This window comes from Trichomycterus rosablanca, chromosome 14, assembly GCF_030014385.1.
Source record: "Trichomycterus rosablanca isolate fTriRos1 chromosome 14, fTriRos1.hap1, whole genome shotgun sequence".
NCBI lineage: Eukaryota > Metazoa > Chordata > Actinopteri > Siluriformes > Trichomycteridae > Trichomycterus > Trichomycterus rosablanca.
This window is the reverse complement of record NC_086001.1, coordinates 31,272,715-31,288,871: the sequence shown is the minus strand read 5'-3', so window position 1 is coordinate 31,288,871 and position 16,157 is coordinate 31,272,715. Positions and strand designations below refer to the sequence as shown.

At 38.1% G+C, this 16,157-nt stretch overlaps 2 protein-coding genes and 1 pseudogene across 2 annotated transcripts in view; 2 read left to right on the top strand and 1 right to left on the bottom strand.

The window, feature by feature from the left end:
- LOC134326292 (zinc finger protein 850-like) overlaps positions 1–16,157 on the bottom strand; it is a 321,599-nt gene that overhangs the window by 146,747 nt on the left and 158,695 nt on the right. The window lies entirely within an intron of this gene.
- The window catches only part of LOC134327051 (zinc finger protein 850-like), a 77,533-nt pseudogene that overhangs the window by 58,000 nt on the left and 3,376 nt on the right, over positions 1–16,157 (top strand).
- On the top strand, positions 3,901–6,805 carry LOC134327052 (E3 ubiquitin/ISG15 ligase TRIM25-like). The gene is made up of 5 exons (XM_063009126.1): positions 3,901–4,479; positions 4,592–4,677; positions 4,944–4,953; positions 5,162–5,398; positions 6,764–6,805. The coding sequence occupies exons 1-5, from the start codon at positions 3,901–3,903 to the stop codon at positions 6,803–6,805; spliced, it is 954 nt and encodes a 317-aa protein (XP_062865196.1).

Here is a 16,157-nt window from a genome sequence, read left to right as displayed (position 1 = left end):
AATTTCTCAGCCAATCAGAAAATAGAATTTCTTGTTGCTGGGTGAGGAGTTCCTGGATGGACATCTCTATGCCCCAAGACCCAGACATGTTTGACATTGTATATACAGGGGTTGGACAAAATAACTGAAACACCTGTCATTTTAGTGTGGGAGGTTTCATGGCTAAATTGGACCAGTCTGGTGGCCAATCTTCATTAATTGCACATTGCACCAGTAAGAGCAGAGTGTGAAGGTTCAATTAGCAGGGTAAGAGCACAGTTTTGCTCAAAATATTGCAATGCACACAACATTATGGGTGACATACCAGAGTTCAAAAGAGGACAAATTGTTGGTGCACGTCTTGCTGGCGCATCTGTGACCAAGACAGCAAGTCTTTGTGATGTATCAAGAGCCACGGTATCCAGGGTAATGTTAGCATACCACCAAGAAGGACAAACCACATCCAACAGGATTAACTGTGGACGCAAGAGGAAGCTGTCTGAAAGGGATGTTCGGGTGCTAACCCGGATTGTATCCAAAAAACATAAAACCACGGCTGCCCAAATCACGGCAGAATTAAATGTGCACCTCAACTCTCCTGTTTCCACCAGAACTGTCCGTCGGGAGCTCCACAGGGTCAATATACACGGCCGGGCTGCTATAGCCAAACCTTTGGTCACTCGTGCCAATGCCAAACGTCGGTTTCAATGGTGCAAGGAGCGCAAATCTTGGGCTGTGGACAATGTGAAACATGTATTGTTCTCTGATGAGTCCACCTTTACTGTTTTCCCCACATCCGGGAGAGTTACGGTGTGGAGAAGCCCCAAAGAAGCGTACCACCCAGACTGTTGCATGCCCAGAGTGAAGCATGGGGTGGATCAGTGATGGTTTGGGCTGCCATATCATGGCATTCCCTTGGCCCAATACTTGTGCTAGATGGGCGCGTCACTGCCAAGGACTACCGAACCATTCTGGAGGACCATGTGCATCCAATGGCGGTGCCGTGTATCAGGATGACAATGCACCAATACACACAGCAAGACTGGTGAAAGATTGGTTTGATGAACATGAAAGTGAAGTTGAACATCTCCCATGGCCTGCACAGTCACCAGATCTAAATGTTATTGAGCCACTTTGGGGTGTTTTGGAGAAGCGAGTCAGGAAACGTTTTCCTCCACCAGCATCACGTAGTGACCTGGCCACTATCCTGCAAGAAGAATGGCTTAAAATCCCTCTGACCACTGTGCAGGACTTGTATATGTCATTTCCAAGACGAATTGACGCTGTATTGGCCGCAAAAGGAGGCCCTACACCATACTAATAAATTATTGTGGTCTAAAACCAGGTGTTTCAGTTATTTTGTCCAACCCCTGTATATATACAAGAAATATTCAGCACACGCCCATTGACATGAGCAACTTAATAACTGCAAAAATATGTAGGAGTGTAATTAGGCTTCCTTGGTTCATTTTTTTCAAAGGTGACTGGTATGAGCAGATTTTCGAGGCTGTCTACGATTGCCAAACTGGTATTAGTTCTGCCCCCCCCTCTCTCTCTCTCTATCTCCTTTAGTTCAGCAGAAGTGAAACTGAAACTGTTGATAATTGAAGTTGATGAACGCAGGTGAGTTTATACATTTCCACACTTCTGTACATTACTGTGTATTGTTACTTTATGTAGTTCAAATTGTTGATTTGATTTAAACACACTTGTTTTGAACAGAACACTCACGAACTAAACCAGGGAGTCTTGGACATTCGGGTCCGTGTACCTTTGGTAATTCGTTTTTCACTTTAAATCCCAAAGTTGAAAAACAAGAAAACGGGTCGTTTTTCGTTTTAAGATCAAAAATCAAATAACAAATAAGCAGAAATTGAAAAACGGGTCATATTTTAATTTTTTATCAGTTCAACCAGAAATAAAAGTGCGAGCGCGTGCACGAGCTGAGGTGCGTGTACATGCTTCATATAAAGTGTAAATCAGGTACAAGTGTTGAGAAGACGGAGCAGAAAGTTATAATAACGTTACACCGCGTCCCCTGTTCTGACTTTTGTGTCTGCCGTACTTTTTCCTGCCCTTGTAATTCACACAGGAACTATTTATCCTAAAAAAAAAAAATAGAGTGCTATTCTAAGAAAAAAGAATGCTGCATTATTTTTTTTACATTATTATTATTATTACCGTATAGGACCCAGTTCTGTAATATAGGCATAACTAATCGTACATGTCACATAGTGGTGGTAAATTCGGTTCATTTTTTGGACTCGGGTTAGTCTGAGTCACTCAGTGATGTGATTCGGTTCACTTGAGTCACTTGTACTGACATCTTGATTGAGATTGATTTACTGCATGAAAATGCATCCAAATATCACTTATCTTCCATGCACTCAGAGCCAGGGCCGATCAGAGGACTCATAGGATCCGGGTTAATTGAGATCTCGGACTCGTGATTCCTGATTCAGTACGAAGATTCGAATCCTTAACCGAGGCGATTCAATATTTCTTGTTCTCGGCCAATAAACATCCAAAAATTAATAAACTTGCACGAACTAACTCTGCAGTAAACAAGGAGCAACCGCAATCAAATATATTTCAAAAAGTTATTTGGTAAATAATAAGCAGAACGCTGATTAAAAAAAAGCATTAGATGTTGTAATAGTTTCACTGTATTACAGAACTGAGTTCTATACGGTAATATAACAGGGGACGCGGCGTAACGTTATTATAACTTTATGCTCCGTCTTCTCAGCACTTGTACCTGATTTACACTTTATATGAAGCGTGTACATGCACCTCAGCTCGTGCACGCGCTCGCACTTTTATTTCTGGTTGAACTGATAAAAAATGTTGATTTTGGAAAATTAAAATACGACCCGTTTTTCAATTTCTGCTTATTTGTTATTTGATTTTTGATCTTAAAACGAAAAACGAATAACGCCCCGTTTTCCCGTTTTTCAATATTGGTTTTTGAAACGAAAAACAAAAAACGTTTTCTTGTTTTTTAACTTTGGGATTTGAGATGAAAAACGAATTACCAAAGGTACACGGACCCATTCGCCTGACATTCGAGTTTCTTTCGGCTCGTTCTCGGCTAATAAACATCCAAAAATGAGTGAAACTGCATTAACTGATTCTGCAGTAAACAAGGAACAAACTACAATCAAATATGTTTAATACGTTTTTTTCTGTAAATGTTTATTTTCTGTTATTTTGTAAATGTGAGGTTCATCTGAGTTGAAATGATAAGGAAGTTCTAAGGGAGCGTCTAAAAAGTGCATGAAGCCGAGGTGTAGTTATTACCCAGTGGCATGTACCATTCAATACAACTGTATTAAGTCCTACAGTATGGGTACAGTAACAATATATAGTGTCAACAATTCTAAAAACAATCATTTTAATATAATAAACGATGCAATAGTTACCTAGTGACATGTACCACCCACTACACTTACATTACAGAAACAAACCCTACAGTATGGGTACAGTAATAAAGAATTAAAAGTAAAAAAATAACATAATTTTTCCATATAACCAAGAATGTAGTAGTTAACTAGTCACTTGTACTAGTTACTACAACCACATTATAAGTCATACAGCATGGGTACAGTAATTAATCATAAAATGTACTACAGTAAAGGTACAGTAATAATAAAATATAGAAAATTAACCAAAGTTAAGAAACGCAGGTTTTGATAAGACGAAGGTCGTAGTAGTTAATTAGTCACCTGTACTACTTACTACAACCACAATACAAATTAAAAGTCCCACAGCATGAGTACAATAGATAATCCAAAAAATCAAAAATTAACAAAAATCAAGAAACATAAACATGAACATAACGCTCACGAACTAAACCAGGAAGTCTGAGCTGCTGTAAATAACTTGCTGTGTTTACTGGTGTTTGTGTTTACGTGTAGAAAAATGGCCGAGTCAAAAAAATCAGTAACTGAGGACGAGTTCAGCTGTTCAGTCTGTCTGGAAACACTGAAGGATCCAGTAACTACACACTGTGGACACAGTTTCTGTATGGTGTGTATTAATAACTGCTGGGATCAGGAGAATGATAAGGGAACATACAGCTGTCCACAGTGTAGACAAACCTTCACTCCAAGACCTGTTGTGAGGAAAAACATTATTCTGGCAAAAGTTGTAGAGGACCCGAAGAAGAGAGAATCCCAAGATCCACTTCCTTCTGGACCTGAAGATGTGGAGTGTGATTACTGTACAGAGAGAAAATCCAAAGCTGTAAAATCCTGTCTGGTGTGTTTGGCCTCTTTCTGTGAAACTCACCTTCAGCCTCATTATCGAATTCCTGCTTATAAGAAGCACAAGCTGGTTGAAGCTTCCAGACGACTCCAGGATCAGATCTGCTCTCAGCATAATAAACTGCTGGAGGTTTACTGTCGTACTGATCAGCAGTGTATCTGCACGTTGTGTATGCTAGACAATCATAAAGGACATGATACAATATCAGCTGCAGCAGAAAGAACTGAGAAACAGGTAAAAATATTATATAGCTCTTTATCAAGTAACTCATTATTATTTACACTGACGTTGTTTATGTGGTGCTGGTACACAATGCAAGTAAATTCTGAATTGTTATTCTGTGTAGAAGCAGCTGCTGGAGATCCAGAGAAAATTCCAGGAGAAAATCCAGAACAGAGAGAAGGAACTTTGTGAGCTGATAAACGCTGTGGAGTCTCACAAGGTAAGTTGTATAAACAAAAAGCTCTCAGTATCAGTCCGACTCTCCTCCATTAAACCAATGTCCATTAAAAATGAGATATTTTATATCTCAGGTAACTTTGCAAGTGATGGAGCATTTTTGTTCATGAATTTAAAAAAATCTTTTAAATTCTGCCTGGTTATTTGGTGATTGATGCTGTACAACAATTCTGAGGTTGTGCTAATAATTATAAGTCTGATAAGATCAGATTAGGACTTTGACTGAGCCACCCAAAAAGATTATTGACTGTTGCCGTAATTACTGTGCAAGATTTCTGGTAAAGACTTGAGAAGAGCACTACATTGGATTTGCTGTTTCCTGACACTCAAGCCATTTAGCACCATCACCAAGCTATGAGTGATGAAAGTCTTAGTCTGGCCAGTAGCTACATATGAATGTGAAGGATGGACAAATATTAAAGTAAGAAACGTTTCCTCTTTCTGAATCTTCTAACAGTGTTCTGCACAGACAGCAGTGGAGAACATTGAGAGAATCTGTACTGAACTAATCAACTCAATTAACAAAAGATGCTCTGAGCTAAAAGATCTGATCAGAGATCGAGAGACAGCAGAAGTAAGTCAAGCTGAAAAAGTCCTGAAAGTCCAATTGGAGCAGCAGATTGTAGAGCTGGAGAGGAAAGATGCTGAACTGGAACAGCTTTCACACACAGAGGATCCCGTCCATTTTCTCCAGGTATCAGCACTAAAATAATTATATTATTGCTGCACCAGTCCAAGTAATAAATTACAGCGGAACCTTGTAACTTGACATTCCCTAAACTCAAAATCTTTGAAACTTGATGCTTCATGTCTGTCATCCATCATTTGTGATTCATCATCATCTTGTTGTTTCTCTGTGAACATTATCTGTCTGGATGTAGAATTTTCAGTCTCTCTCGGCTCCTGCTGGATCTGCAGAATCAGCCGCCATCACAATCAGTCCTTTCCTCTCATTTGATGATGTTACAAAGTCTGTATCTCAGCTGAGAGAGAAAGTAGAAGAATTCTGGAAAGATCAGTGTGAGAAGATACCAGATGAAGGTGAGTTCAAGCCCTCAGTGTTCCATTGTCTCCAAAATGCTTCGGTACTCAAACATCAAACAGAACACTCAAATCCACCAACATTAACATTTTACATCTAACAACATCATTCATTTACTCATTATTCCAGTACTGGTCATGGTCACAGTGAGTCCAGGGTTGAATATTGGTCAGTTACTCAGACTTAAGGCCAATTTAGACAAACACTGGGAGAACATGTCAAATATATATTTACTGTGATTAGTGATTGTACTGTTAATCTTTCTGCAGTGAAGAAAGTCCGGATTACTTCACCTCCTGAACCTGAAATCAGAGAAGATTTTCTACACTGTAAGTTTCTCACAAACACACAAACATACACAGTGCAGTGAAAAAGTATTTGCACCCCCCAGTTCATACCTGTCAAGTTTTGGATTTAAAAATAAGGGAAATTTTCCGCCGCGCGCTTCGAGCCGTCCCACCAGCCCAACCGAGGTTCAGTATCCCTTACATTTTAAGACAGGTTTACAAGAAATCTAAAATAACCACCTGTGAACCACTTACAAACTACAATTAGATGATCAGAATCTGATAGGCCTACCTTTGTTGACACTGAAATGCTGTGGACATTCCTACATATGTAATTCTTATAATACAGCCTAAATGAAAACACAGTTACAAACCTTACAGAATGCATAACTCTGCCCCATCCTGCTCCTCTTTAGAAAGGTAAATTTGATGTCCCATTTAGATATTTACATGCAGTCTTTACTTTTTTGGCAGGAATGCCCTCTCTCTCCTTGCATCCATCCATCTCTCCTGCTGTCCGCACTGACCTCGTGAGAACTGCCACTTGCAGCAGCCTGGGTGGCAGTTCTCGCGAGGTTAGTGACATTTCAGTTTGCAGAGGCACAGGAATGTTTTTTAAATTATAATTGTAGTATTGTGTAAAGGAAACATAAAAATACTTACCTGTAATGGGGAGCTGAACCTGTGGCAGGCACTGTTACCTTTTGTTATTGTTGTGGTGCGGTTAAAGGAGGGTCAGAAGAAAGTTACCATTCTGAGAGTTTGCACATGACTTTATTGCTTATCTGAGATTTGTTGGTTAATAATAAAGACACTTAAATATATTATATTTGGATGTGATGATTGAAGATACCACAATAAAATAATACGGGAAATTTACGGGAAAATGCTAATACGGGAAGACTGCGGGAAAAAGGGGTAAAATACGGTAGTTTCCCGGCCAAAACGGGAGACTTGACAGGTATGCCCCAGTTATCTGTATTTTTACACATTTGTCACACTTCCGAGGTCATGAAGTTAAAAGAAGTAAGACAATCATTTAAACTTCTGTCTGTATATTTTTGATCCAGGAGATCATTCTCATCAGTCTCAATCATTCTCAGTCACAGAAACCACTGAAACACACACACACACACTAACACACATTTACACAGACACTCACATGCTTAGACACGCACACACTCTTACACACTTTCACACTTACACATTCACATTAGCGGACACACACACACACACACATGCTCTTAAACTCACACAATTCAAAGAGCTTCATTAGCATGACTGTGTGTGTGTTTGTTGTTGAATTGTGTGTTGCTGGTGTGTGTCTTTGTCCTGTTTGTGGGGTCTTTGTATATCTGTGTAGTGTTTGTGTGTGGAGTGTTTGTGTACTGTTTATGTATGTTTGTATAGTGTTCATGTGTGTTTGTGTAGCATTGGTGTGTGTTTGTGTAATGTATGTGTGTGTTTCTGTAGTGTTTGTGTGATTGTGTACTGTTTGTGTGTATGTAGGGGGTTTGTATGTGTTTGGGTAATGTATGTGTGTTTGTGTAGTGTATGTGTGATTGTGTACTGTCTGTGTGTATGCGTGGGGTTTGTATGTGTGTAGTGTATGTGTGTGTTTGTGTAGTGTCTGTGTGTATGTGTAGTGTCTGTGTGTATGTGTAGGGTTTGTATGTGTTTGTGTGATTGTGTAGTGTTTGTGTAATGTACAGTGTATCACAAAAGTGAGTACACCCCTCACATTTCTGCAGATATTTAAGTATATCTTTTCATGGGACAACACTGACAAAATGACACTTTGACACAATGAAAAGTAGTCTGTGTGCAGCTTATATAACAGTGTAAATTTATTCTTCCCTCAAAATAACTCAATATACAGCCATTAATGTCTAAACCACCGGCAACAAAAGTGAGTACACCCCTAAGAGACTACACCCCTAAATGTCCAAATTGAGCACTGCTTGTCATTTTCCCTCCAAAATGTCATGTGATTTGTTAGTGTTACTAGGTCTCAGGTGTGCATAGGGAGCAGGTGTGTTCAATTTAGTAGTACAGCTCTCACACTCTCTCATACTGGTCACTGAAAGTTCCAACATGGCACCTCATGGCAAAGAACTCTCTGAGGATCTTAAAAGACGAATTGTTGCGCTACATGAAGATGGCCAAGGCTACAAGAAGATTGCCAACACCCTGAAACTGAGCTGCAGCACAGTGGCCAAGATCATCCAGCGTTTTAAAAGAGCAGGGTCCACTCAGAACAGACCTCGCGTTGGTCGTCCAAAGAAGCTGAGTGCACGTGCTCAGCGTCACATCCAACTGCTGTCTTTGAAAGATAGGCGCAGGAGTGCTGTCAGCATTGCTGCAGAGATTGAAAAGGTGGGGGGTCAGCCTGTCAGTGCTCAGACCATACGCCGCACACTACATCAAATTGGTCTGCATGGCTGTCACCCCAGAAGGAAGCCTCTTCTGAAGTCTCTACACAAGAAAGCCCGCAAACAGTTTGCTGAAGACATGTCAACAAAGGACATGGATTACTGGAACCATGTCCTATGGTCTGATGAGACCAAGATTAATTTGTTTGGTTCAGATGGTCTCAAGCATGTGTGGCAGCAATCAGGTGAGGAGTACAAAGATAAGTGTGTCATGCCTACAGTCAAGCATGGTGGTGGGAATGCCATGGTCTGGGGCTGCATGAGTGCAGCAGGTGTTGGGGAGTTACATTTCATTGAGGGACACATGAACTCCAATATGTACTGTGAAATACTGAGCAGAGCATGATCCCCTCCCTCCGGAAACTGGGTCGCAGGGCAGTGTTTCAGCATGATAATGACCCCAAACACACCTCTAAGACGACCACTGCTTTATTGAAGAGGCTGAGGGTAAAGGTGATGGACTGGCCAAGCATGTCTCCAGACCTAAACCCAATAGAACATCTTTGGGGCATCCTCAAGCGGAAGGTGGAGGAGCGCAAAGTCTCGAATATCCGCCAGCTCCGTGATGTCGTCATGGAGGAGTGGAAAAGCATTCCAGTGGCAACCTGTGAAGCTCTGGTAAACTCCATGCCCAGGAGAGTTAAGGCAGTTCTGGGAAATAATGGTGGCCACACAAAATATTGACACTTCAGGAACTTTAACTAAGGGGTGTACTCACTTTTGTTGCCGGTGGTTTAGACATTAATGGCTGTATATTGAGTTATTTTGAGGGAAGAATAAATTTACACTGTTATATAAGCTGCACACAGGCTACTTTTCATTGTGTCAAAGTGTCATTTTGTCAGTGTTGTCCCATGAAAAGATATACTTAAATATCTGCAGAAATGTGAGGGGTGTACTCACTTTTGTGATACACTGTATGTGTGTATGTGTAGTGTTTGTGTGTGTGAGTATTATTTGTGTGTATATGCAGTGCTTGTGTGTGTTTGTCTAGTGTCACACTCTCACTTGCACACACTTAGACATAGGTATAATTACACACACACACACACACACACACACACACACACACTCTTACACACACTGTAGACACACACTCTCTTTTTTGTGTTAATTGGTTTATTTTGTGTTTCCTCTCCAGATGTTTGTCGGTTCACACTGGATCCAAACACAGCACATAAAAACCTCCGTCTGTCTGAGGAGAACAAAGTGGTGACCTGCAGTCAAACATTACCGTCGTATCCTGATCATCCAGATAGATTTGATATTTACCCTCAGGTTGTGTGTAGAGAGAGTGTGAGTGGACGCTGTTACTGGGAGGTTGAGTGGAGTGGGAATTATTGGGTTTATATAGCAGTGTCATATAAAAGCATCAGCAGGAAGGGACGTGGTGATGAGTGTTGGTTTGGATGTAATAATCAGTCCTGGAGTTTGTTCTGTTCTTCATCCAGATTTTCATTCTGGCACAATAAGAAAGAGACTAAAATTCCCATAATGCCGAGTTCTTCTAGAATAGGAGTGTATGTGGATTATGAAGCAGGAACTCTGTCCTTCTACAGCGTCTCTGATACAATGAAGCTCCTCCACAGAGTTCAGACCACGTTCACTCAGCTCCTCTACCCGGGGTTTTATCTTTATTATGGATCAGTGAAACTGTCAGATTTAACAAATTAAATGTAAAATTTACATGAAAGTGTAACATTAAACTGTTTGAGTGATTTTAGAATCTGTGAGGCAGTGATACATTTATAAAGATTTTCTTTTTAATAGCTCCTTTATATTCGAATCTTATGGCTGGGTTCAGAAATAGGGGTAAGTTCAGGATCTGGTTTCTTTCTTTTGAAGTAAAAACAGTAAAATCCATAAAATCTTTAATGATCTTTTTTACCCACCACCATCAGACTCTACAACGAGTCTCTTCACAGTCGAGGCAGGCAGATCTAATGTTGCTGGACTGATTAGGGCTGTTTTTCCTTGATCGTAAACCACTTATTCACTGAAGTCACTTTATTTTCTAGACCCCAAATTTGCTGTCACATTTTGTTATTGTCATTATTATTATTGTTATTAATAATCTAGTGATAGTAATTGTAATAATGTTGATATTAGTGGTGATAATGGTAGTGGTAATTATAATGGTAATAATAAATGTGTATATTGATACTTTATTGATACAGTATACTGTTTTTACTCCATATTTGTATATAGCGGTGCACTTGTATATTCCCCCCTACTGTTTTTTTTTCTAAATGTGTAGAGTTCTGTGTAGAGTTCTGTGTTTTACTGCTGTAACAAAACAATTTCCATCGGGATTAATAAAGTTCTATCTTATCTATCTACTGTATATCATATTATTTTAATTTAACAATTCTCCAAAAGTGACAAGAGGGCGACATCACAGTATTTTTTTTTTAAAGTTAGCAAAATCATTCAGGAGTTAAGAACTAACGCGTTGTAACCCTAATTAAACACATAATAATAAATAATTTAAATAATTTTCCATAATTAAAAAATAACATATTACAGAAATAACAGCTGAAGTACAATTACAGGTGCTGAAACTTCAATGTACAACTGAACAGTGGCAAATATTTAAGAATGCAGTATGTAGTGTGGGACTGCAATCATTATACAACAGATAAATGGGTTTTACAGCTGACAGTAGTACACTGTAAAACATTTCAGCCTCAATAAGTTATGTGAACTCATTTCTTCTTTTCAACTCCAATTGTCATGACAAGTTTTGGATCAGTTGTCTTGACTACTTGTGAGTTTTTCTGAGTTGTCAATGTTCATTTAACTCATGTCTGTAAGTTATCAGTTAAAAAAAAGAAAAGGGGAAAGAGTGGGCGATTCCTATAGGTGGGACCATTTTTGAGTTAGACAGAACAATAATATTTTTTAAAACGTTAAAACCAAGGGAGCATGGGGCTAACCACATTTTTTCACAGACAGAAAGCCATTAATATTAATACTGATTAAAAACAACAACAACACACGTTATACGATAGTGGACTACATTTAGCGGCGGAGGGACACACCTGACTCTGGATTACAGTTTGAGGCAAATGAAGTGCGGATTGATACACCGGGTGGAGTTTGGCAAGTTGGAGCGTTTACTACGGAAAGCGCCCACGGGGGAAAGCAATGTTTATCAATGTTTAAAACCTGTGTGATAAAAAGTGAAATTGTGTGCGCCGACCGAACTCTTTAAATGTAACAGTATTGACTGTTAGCACGGATTTAATCGTTGTTTCGTCATGTTTGCCGAGGCCATGAATGCTTTACATTAGGTTAACAGTTAGCTACTACACCACTTGGGTCCATGGCAGATATTTTAAATGGTGGTTACGTTGTTTTGTGCTTTAATGCGTATAACGGAACGTTAACTGGGGCGAAATAAACTTTGGGTTGCCTTTGAACAAAATGTCTGCATGCGTGCTCGGGTAAGCTAATAGTGGTAAAGATTATGTTAACTAGCTAGCCGATTCGTTAGCCATCCAGTTTCAATGGTAAATTATTAGACTGTGCTGAGTGTTAAAGAATTTATAATTCTTTTTAAAGTTGTAATTGGGTTTAATTGAATTTTTTGAATAATCATTAGTTAAACAACTTTTTAACTTAACTTCTTGAGTTGTTACTGTTACACATCTGGGATACAAGATGATGTAGCAGATATATCCTGTGAAAACAGGAGAAATAAAGACACAGGAGAACAGTAGTTGTGCTTCGTTTAGTGTCTCTTCTGGAATCACCTGACATTCTCCTAACAGGAGTACAGTACATTTGTTATATGTAAATGAAATAAATATTTGTGTATAAACTAATCAAATGTTTTAAATAACTTGTTAAGTTGACAATTCTTGTCTGAGTTACATTTGTGACATACACACTGCATTCTGGCTTCAGTAAGAATTACTAAGAAATACTACAAAAATACAAATTCAATACACTCTCTTTAACAAATACGTCAATCTCTGACTGAGGTTTATGTGATATACACATCACATTTAGTGAGATGAAGAGACTAAAGACCACAAGCTTATAATTTACATGACAAATCAAATATGCCAGCTAAACAAACATTTAACTGATCATTTGTATAAACATGGGACAGAGTTCATGATTTGTTCTGAAACAAAAGTAGTGATCAGTACAAACGGGATCAGTACAAACGGGACATTATTTGAAGATGGGACTGTTAATGATTTCCTAAAAAAAATGCTACAGAAGTCATCATTTGTAAAAATAAATAAATACAAATTGTGTGATTTTGATCAAAATGCTACAAATATGCTCATTCATACAAAACTGTCAAGAACAATATTTACAAAAATATCAGAGATGTGATCGCGCTGACTTTCAAATATTGAAACTGATTGAGATGAACAGAAATAAATAATGTTACATGTTTAAATATGTCTGTGTTTCCTGCCATGGTAAATCATTGTTAATAATTATTGCAAGAAATAATTAACATGTGATCAGACAGACAGTCTCTTCACATATGAATATTTATTATTATTATTATTATTAATCATAATATTATCATTAAAGGTGAACCATGCAACTTTGTTATTCAGGAAGTTTGTATCCTACAAGTAGCCCTTTGGCTTACTCAGTACCCTTAAAGTAGCCCTCTGTTTCAAAAAGGTTGGTGACCCCTGATTTAATATGCCAATAGTTTATTTTTGAGGAATTTCTCATGTTCATCTACAGCTGAATGTTAATAAAAGTGCCTGTATAACATTTGGAACATGTACTTTGTCTCAGAAGTGTCTTTTTGTTATTACCTTATGGGATGAAAAAATATCGAGATATATATCGTATATCGCCGTTCAGCTAAAATATATCGAGATATTATTTTTGATCCATATCGCCCAGCCCTAATATTCAGACAGTTTAAAATAGCTTTATGCTCATAATTGTGGTGATTTATGAAGCCTTTTTTACTCCCAGCACACCAAAGATTTACACTTGTGAGCTAATTATTAGTCCTGTCATGAACTGGATTAGATTTGCTTGGTGCAGGACTGATGTTGAGAAAGTCAGATCTCTTATATCTTTATTTATATCAAGTTATTTATAGTTATTTAATTATTAATATCTGCAGTATTTTATCCTGATGTTCTTTGAATTCAAATTCTCACTTAGACGTGAAGTGAATTTAATGTTTTTATTACTGGGTGAAGAGTTTAATATTATTGTGGTATTAATGTAGTAATAATACTAAAAGTATTTCTAATTAATTTACTTATTTCTTTGTTTCTTATCAAAGCATAAACATGAAGAACTTTCATCACTGCTCAGAGTGTGGGAAGAGTTTTATTAAGCAGACTCATCTCAAACAACACCAGCGTATTCACACAGGAGAGAAACCATATCACTGCTTAGAGTGTGGGAAGAGTTTTACTTACAATCATGCTCTTAAAGTACACCAGCGTGTTCACACAGGAGAGAAACCATATTCCTGCTCAGACTGTGGAAAGAGTTTTATTCAAAGTAGTGACCTTAAGGTACACCAGCGTGTTCACACTGGAGAAAAGCCATATCACTGCTCAGAGTGTGGAAAGAGTTTTGCTCAACAGGGTAACTTTCAAAATCACCAGCGTATTCACACAGGAGAAAAGCCATATCACTGCTTAGAGTGTGGAAAGAGTTTTGCTCAACAGGGTACCCTTCAAAAACACCAGCGTATTTACACAGGAGAGAAACCGTATCACTGCTCGGAGTGTGGAAAAAATTTTGCTGAACATAGTACCCTTCAAAAACACCAGCGTATTCATACAGGAGAGAAACCGTATAACTGCACTCAGTGTGGAAAGAGTTTTACTCAAAGTAGTGACCTTAAAGTACACCAGCGTGTTCACACAGCAGAGAAACCGTATCACTGCTCAGAGTGTGGAAAGAGTTTTGCTCAACAGGGTAACCTTCAAAAACACCAGCGTATTCACACTGGAGAAAAGCCATATCACTGCTCAGAGTGTGGAAAGAGTTTTGCTCAACAGGGTAACCTTCAAAAACACCAGCGTATTCACACTGGAGAAAAGCCATATCACTGCTCAGAGTGTGGAAAGAGTTTTGCTCAACAGGTTAACCTAAAAAAACACCAGCGTATTCACACAGGAGAGAAACCGTATCACTGCTCAGAGTGTAAAAAGTATTTTGCTGATGAAAGTAATCTTAAACGACATCAACAAACTCACATAGAAAAACTACATCACTGTTAAAAGTGTGGAAGGTATTTTTGTGCATTATTCTCTCTAACAACACCAGCACATTCACACAGGAGGTAAAACTGTATGGTTTTCTTTTTCTAGAACTGTTCTACTTCAGTTACTGAATATGTACATCATGGTGTGAGTATAATTATTAATCATTAAATGTAATGTGGTGTAATGTACCAACCTCAGATCTGAATCTGTTTTTGTTCATTATTCAAGTTTAATCTACTTTAATAAACACAGAACAACTTTTACTTTCAAGTGGAAGAATTTTACCCTGGTCTTTATGGTGTTTGCTAAGTTTTCATAAATGAATAGTCTCTTACTTTAACACTTCTAGATCTACACTCCAAAATTCTAGTCTTTAGATGATTTCCACTTAGCAAATAATGAACCGTCCTCAACCAGAATGTACATGAGAAGGTGTGAATGGAGGGCTGTGGACTGAACAGTGTTGCATTGTTCTATCATCATGAGTCTTTGTTCTTTGTGTTTATCTATAGACCAGATTAGTGGTAGCTAAACTCCTTTGTAAAAAGAAATTCTCATATTTACATTTAATTATCCCACCATCTTCTAGTGCATAAAACCCAGTTCATATAAATCCTAATACAGACCGCACTGACATGTTTTACAATTACATTTAAAAATAAATAAATACTATTGTGGTAGTTCAGTTGTTTTCTTATCATGGAGGTGACCAAGTGTTTCTTTATTGATGAATAAATGTATTTGTTAAACTGTAAATTCCATCCGAGTCTAAACTCACGGTCCATGTACTTGTATGTAGGCTTGAGCTGGATTGACAATAGAAGATAGATGTAAAGGACTGGGTGGGTAATAATTCAAAATAGTTCTTCATGTAACCTGAAATTCTATTCATAAATCATAACAGAATGAAAACTAAATCATTAATAATGAAGATTAGAGAGAAGAGGAAAGAACAGAAAAGAGTAGAAGTAAAATTCAGACCTTTTATTATTTAAAGTGTTACTATTAAATGTTGTTTTATGAGATCTAAAACGATTATAAAAAAATTACTAAGGTTTAGATGCCCACTAAAAGTTTAAGCATACCGTAAACATGGATGCTGCTTTTTCTTCATCAAAGCAACACAATGAGACAAAGATCAGCTCATACTTTCATTCTTACTACAGTAAAACAGTATGATATTAACAGAGAGTTTATGGCTCTTCTGTCCCAAGTGTTTTTGTAAGGTGTTGTAGACCTGCAATGTCGACTGTTTTTGGTATACAGGATAGAAAAGGCAGAATGCAGGTGAAAAGGTGTTATTTGGCAACCCAGTACTGTGTAAATATTGGATAGAACACATGATGGGTTATTTATCAGTCGTGCAGGGTGACATACACACCGACTTTAAAGACTCCTGATTACAAGAGATCCAGTTGTGTAGTGTGAACTTGGCATTAGTCTCCAGATTGGAACCAGTTTGAAAAAAGCGGACGAG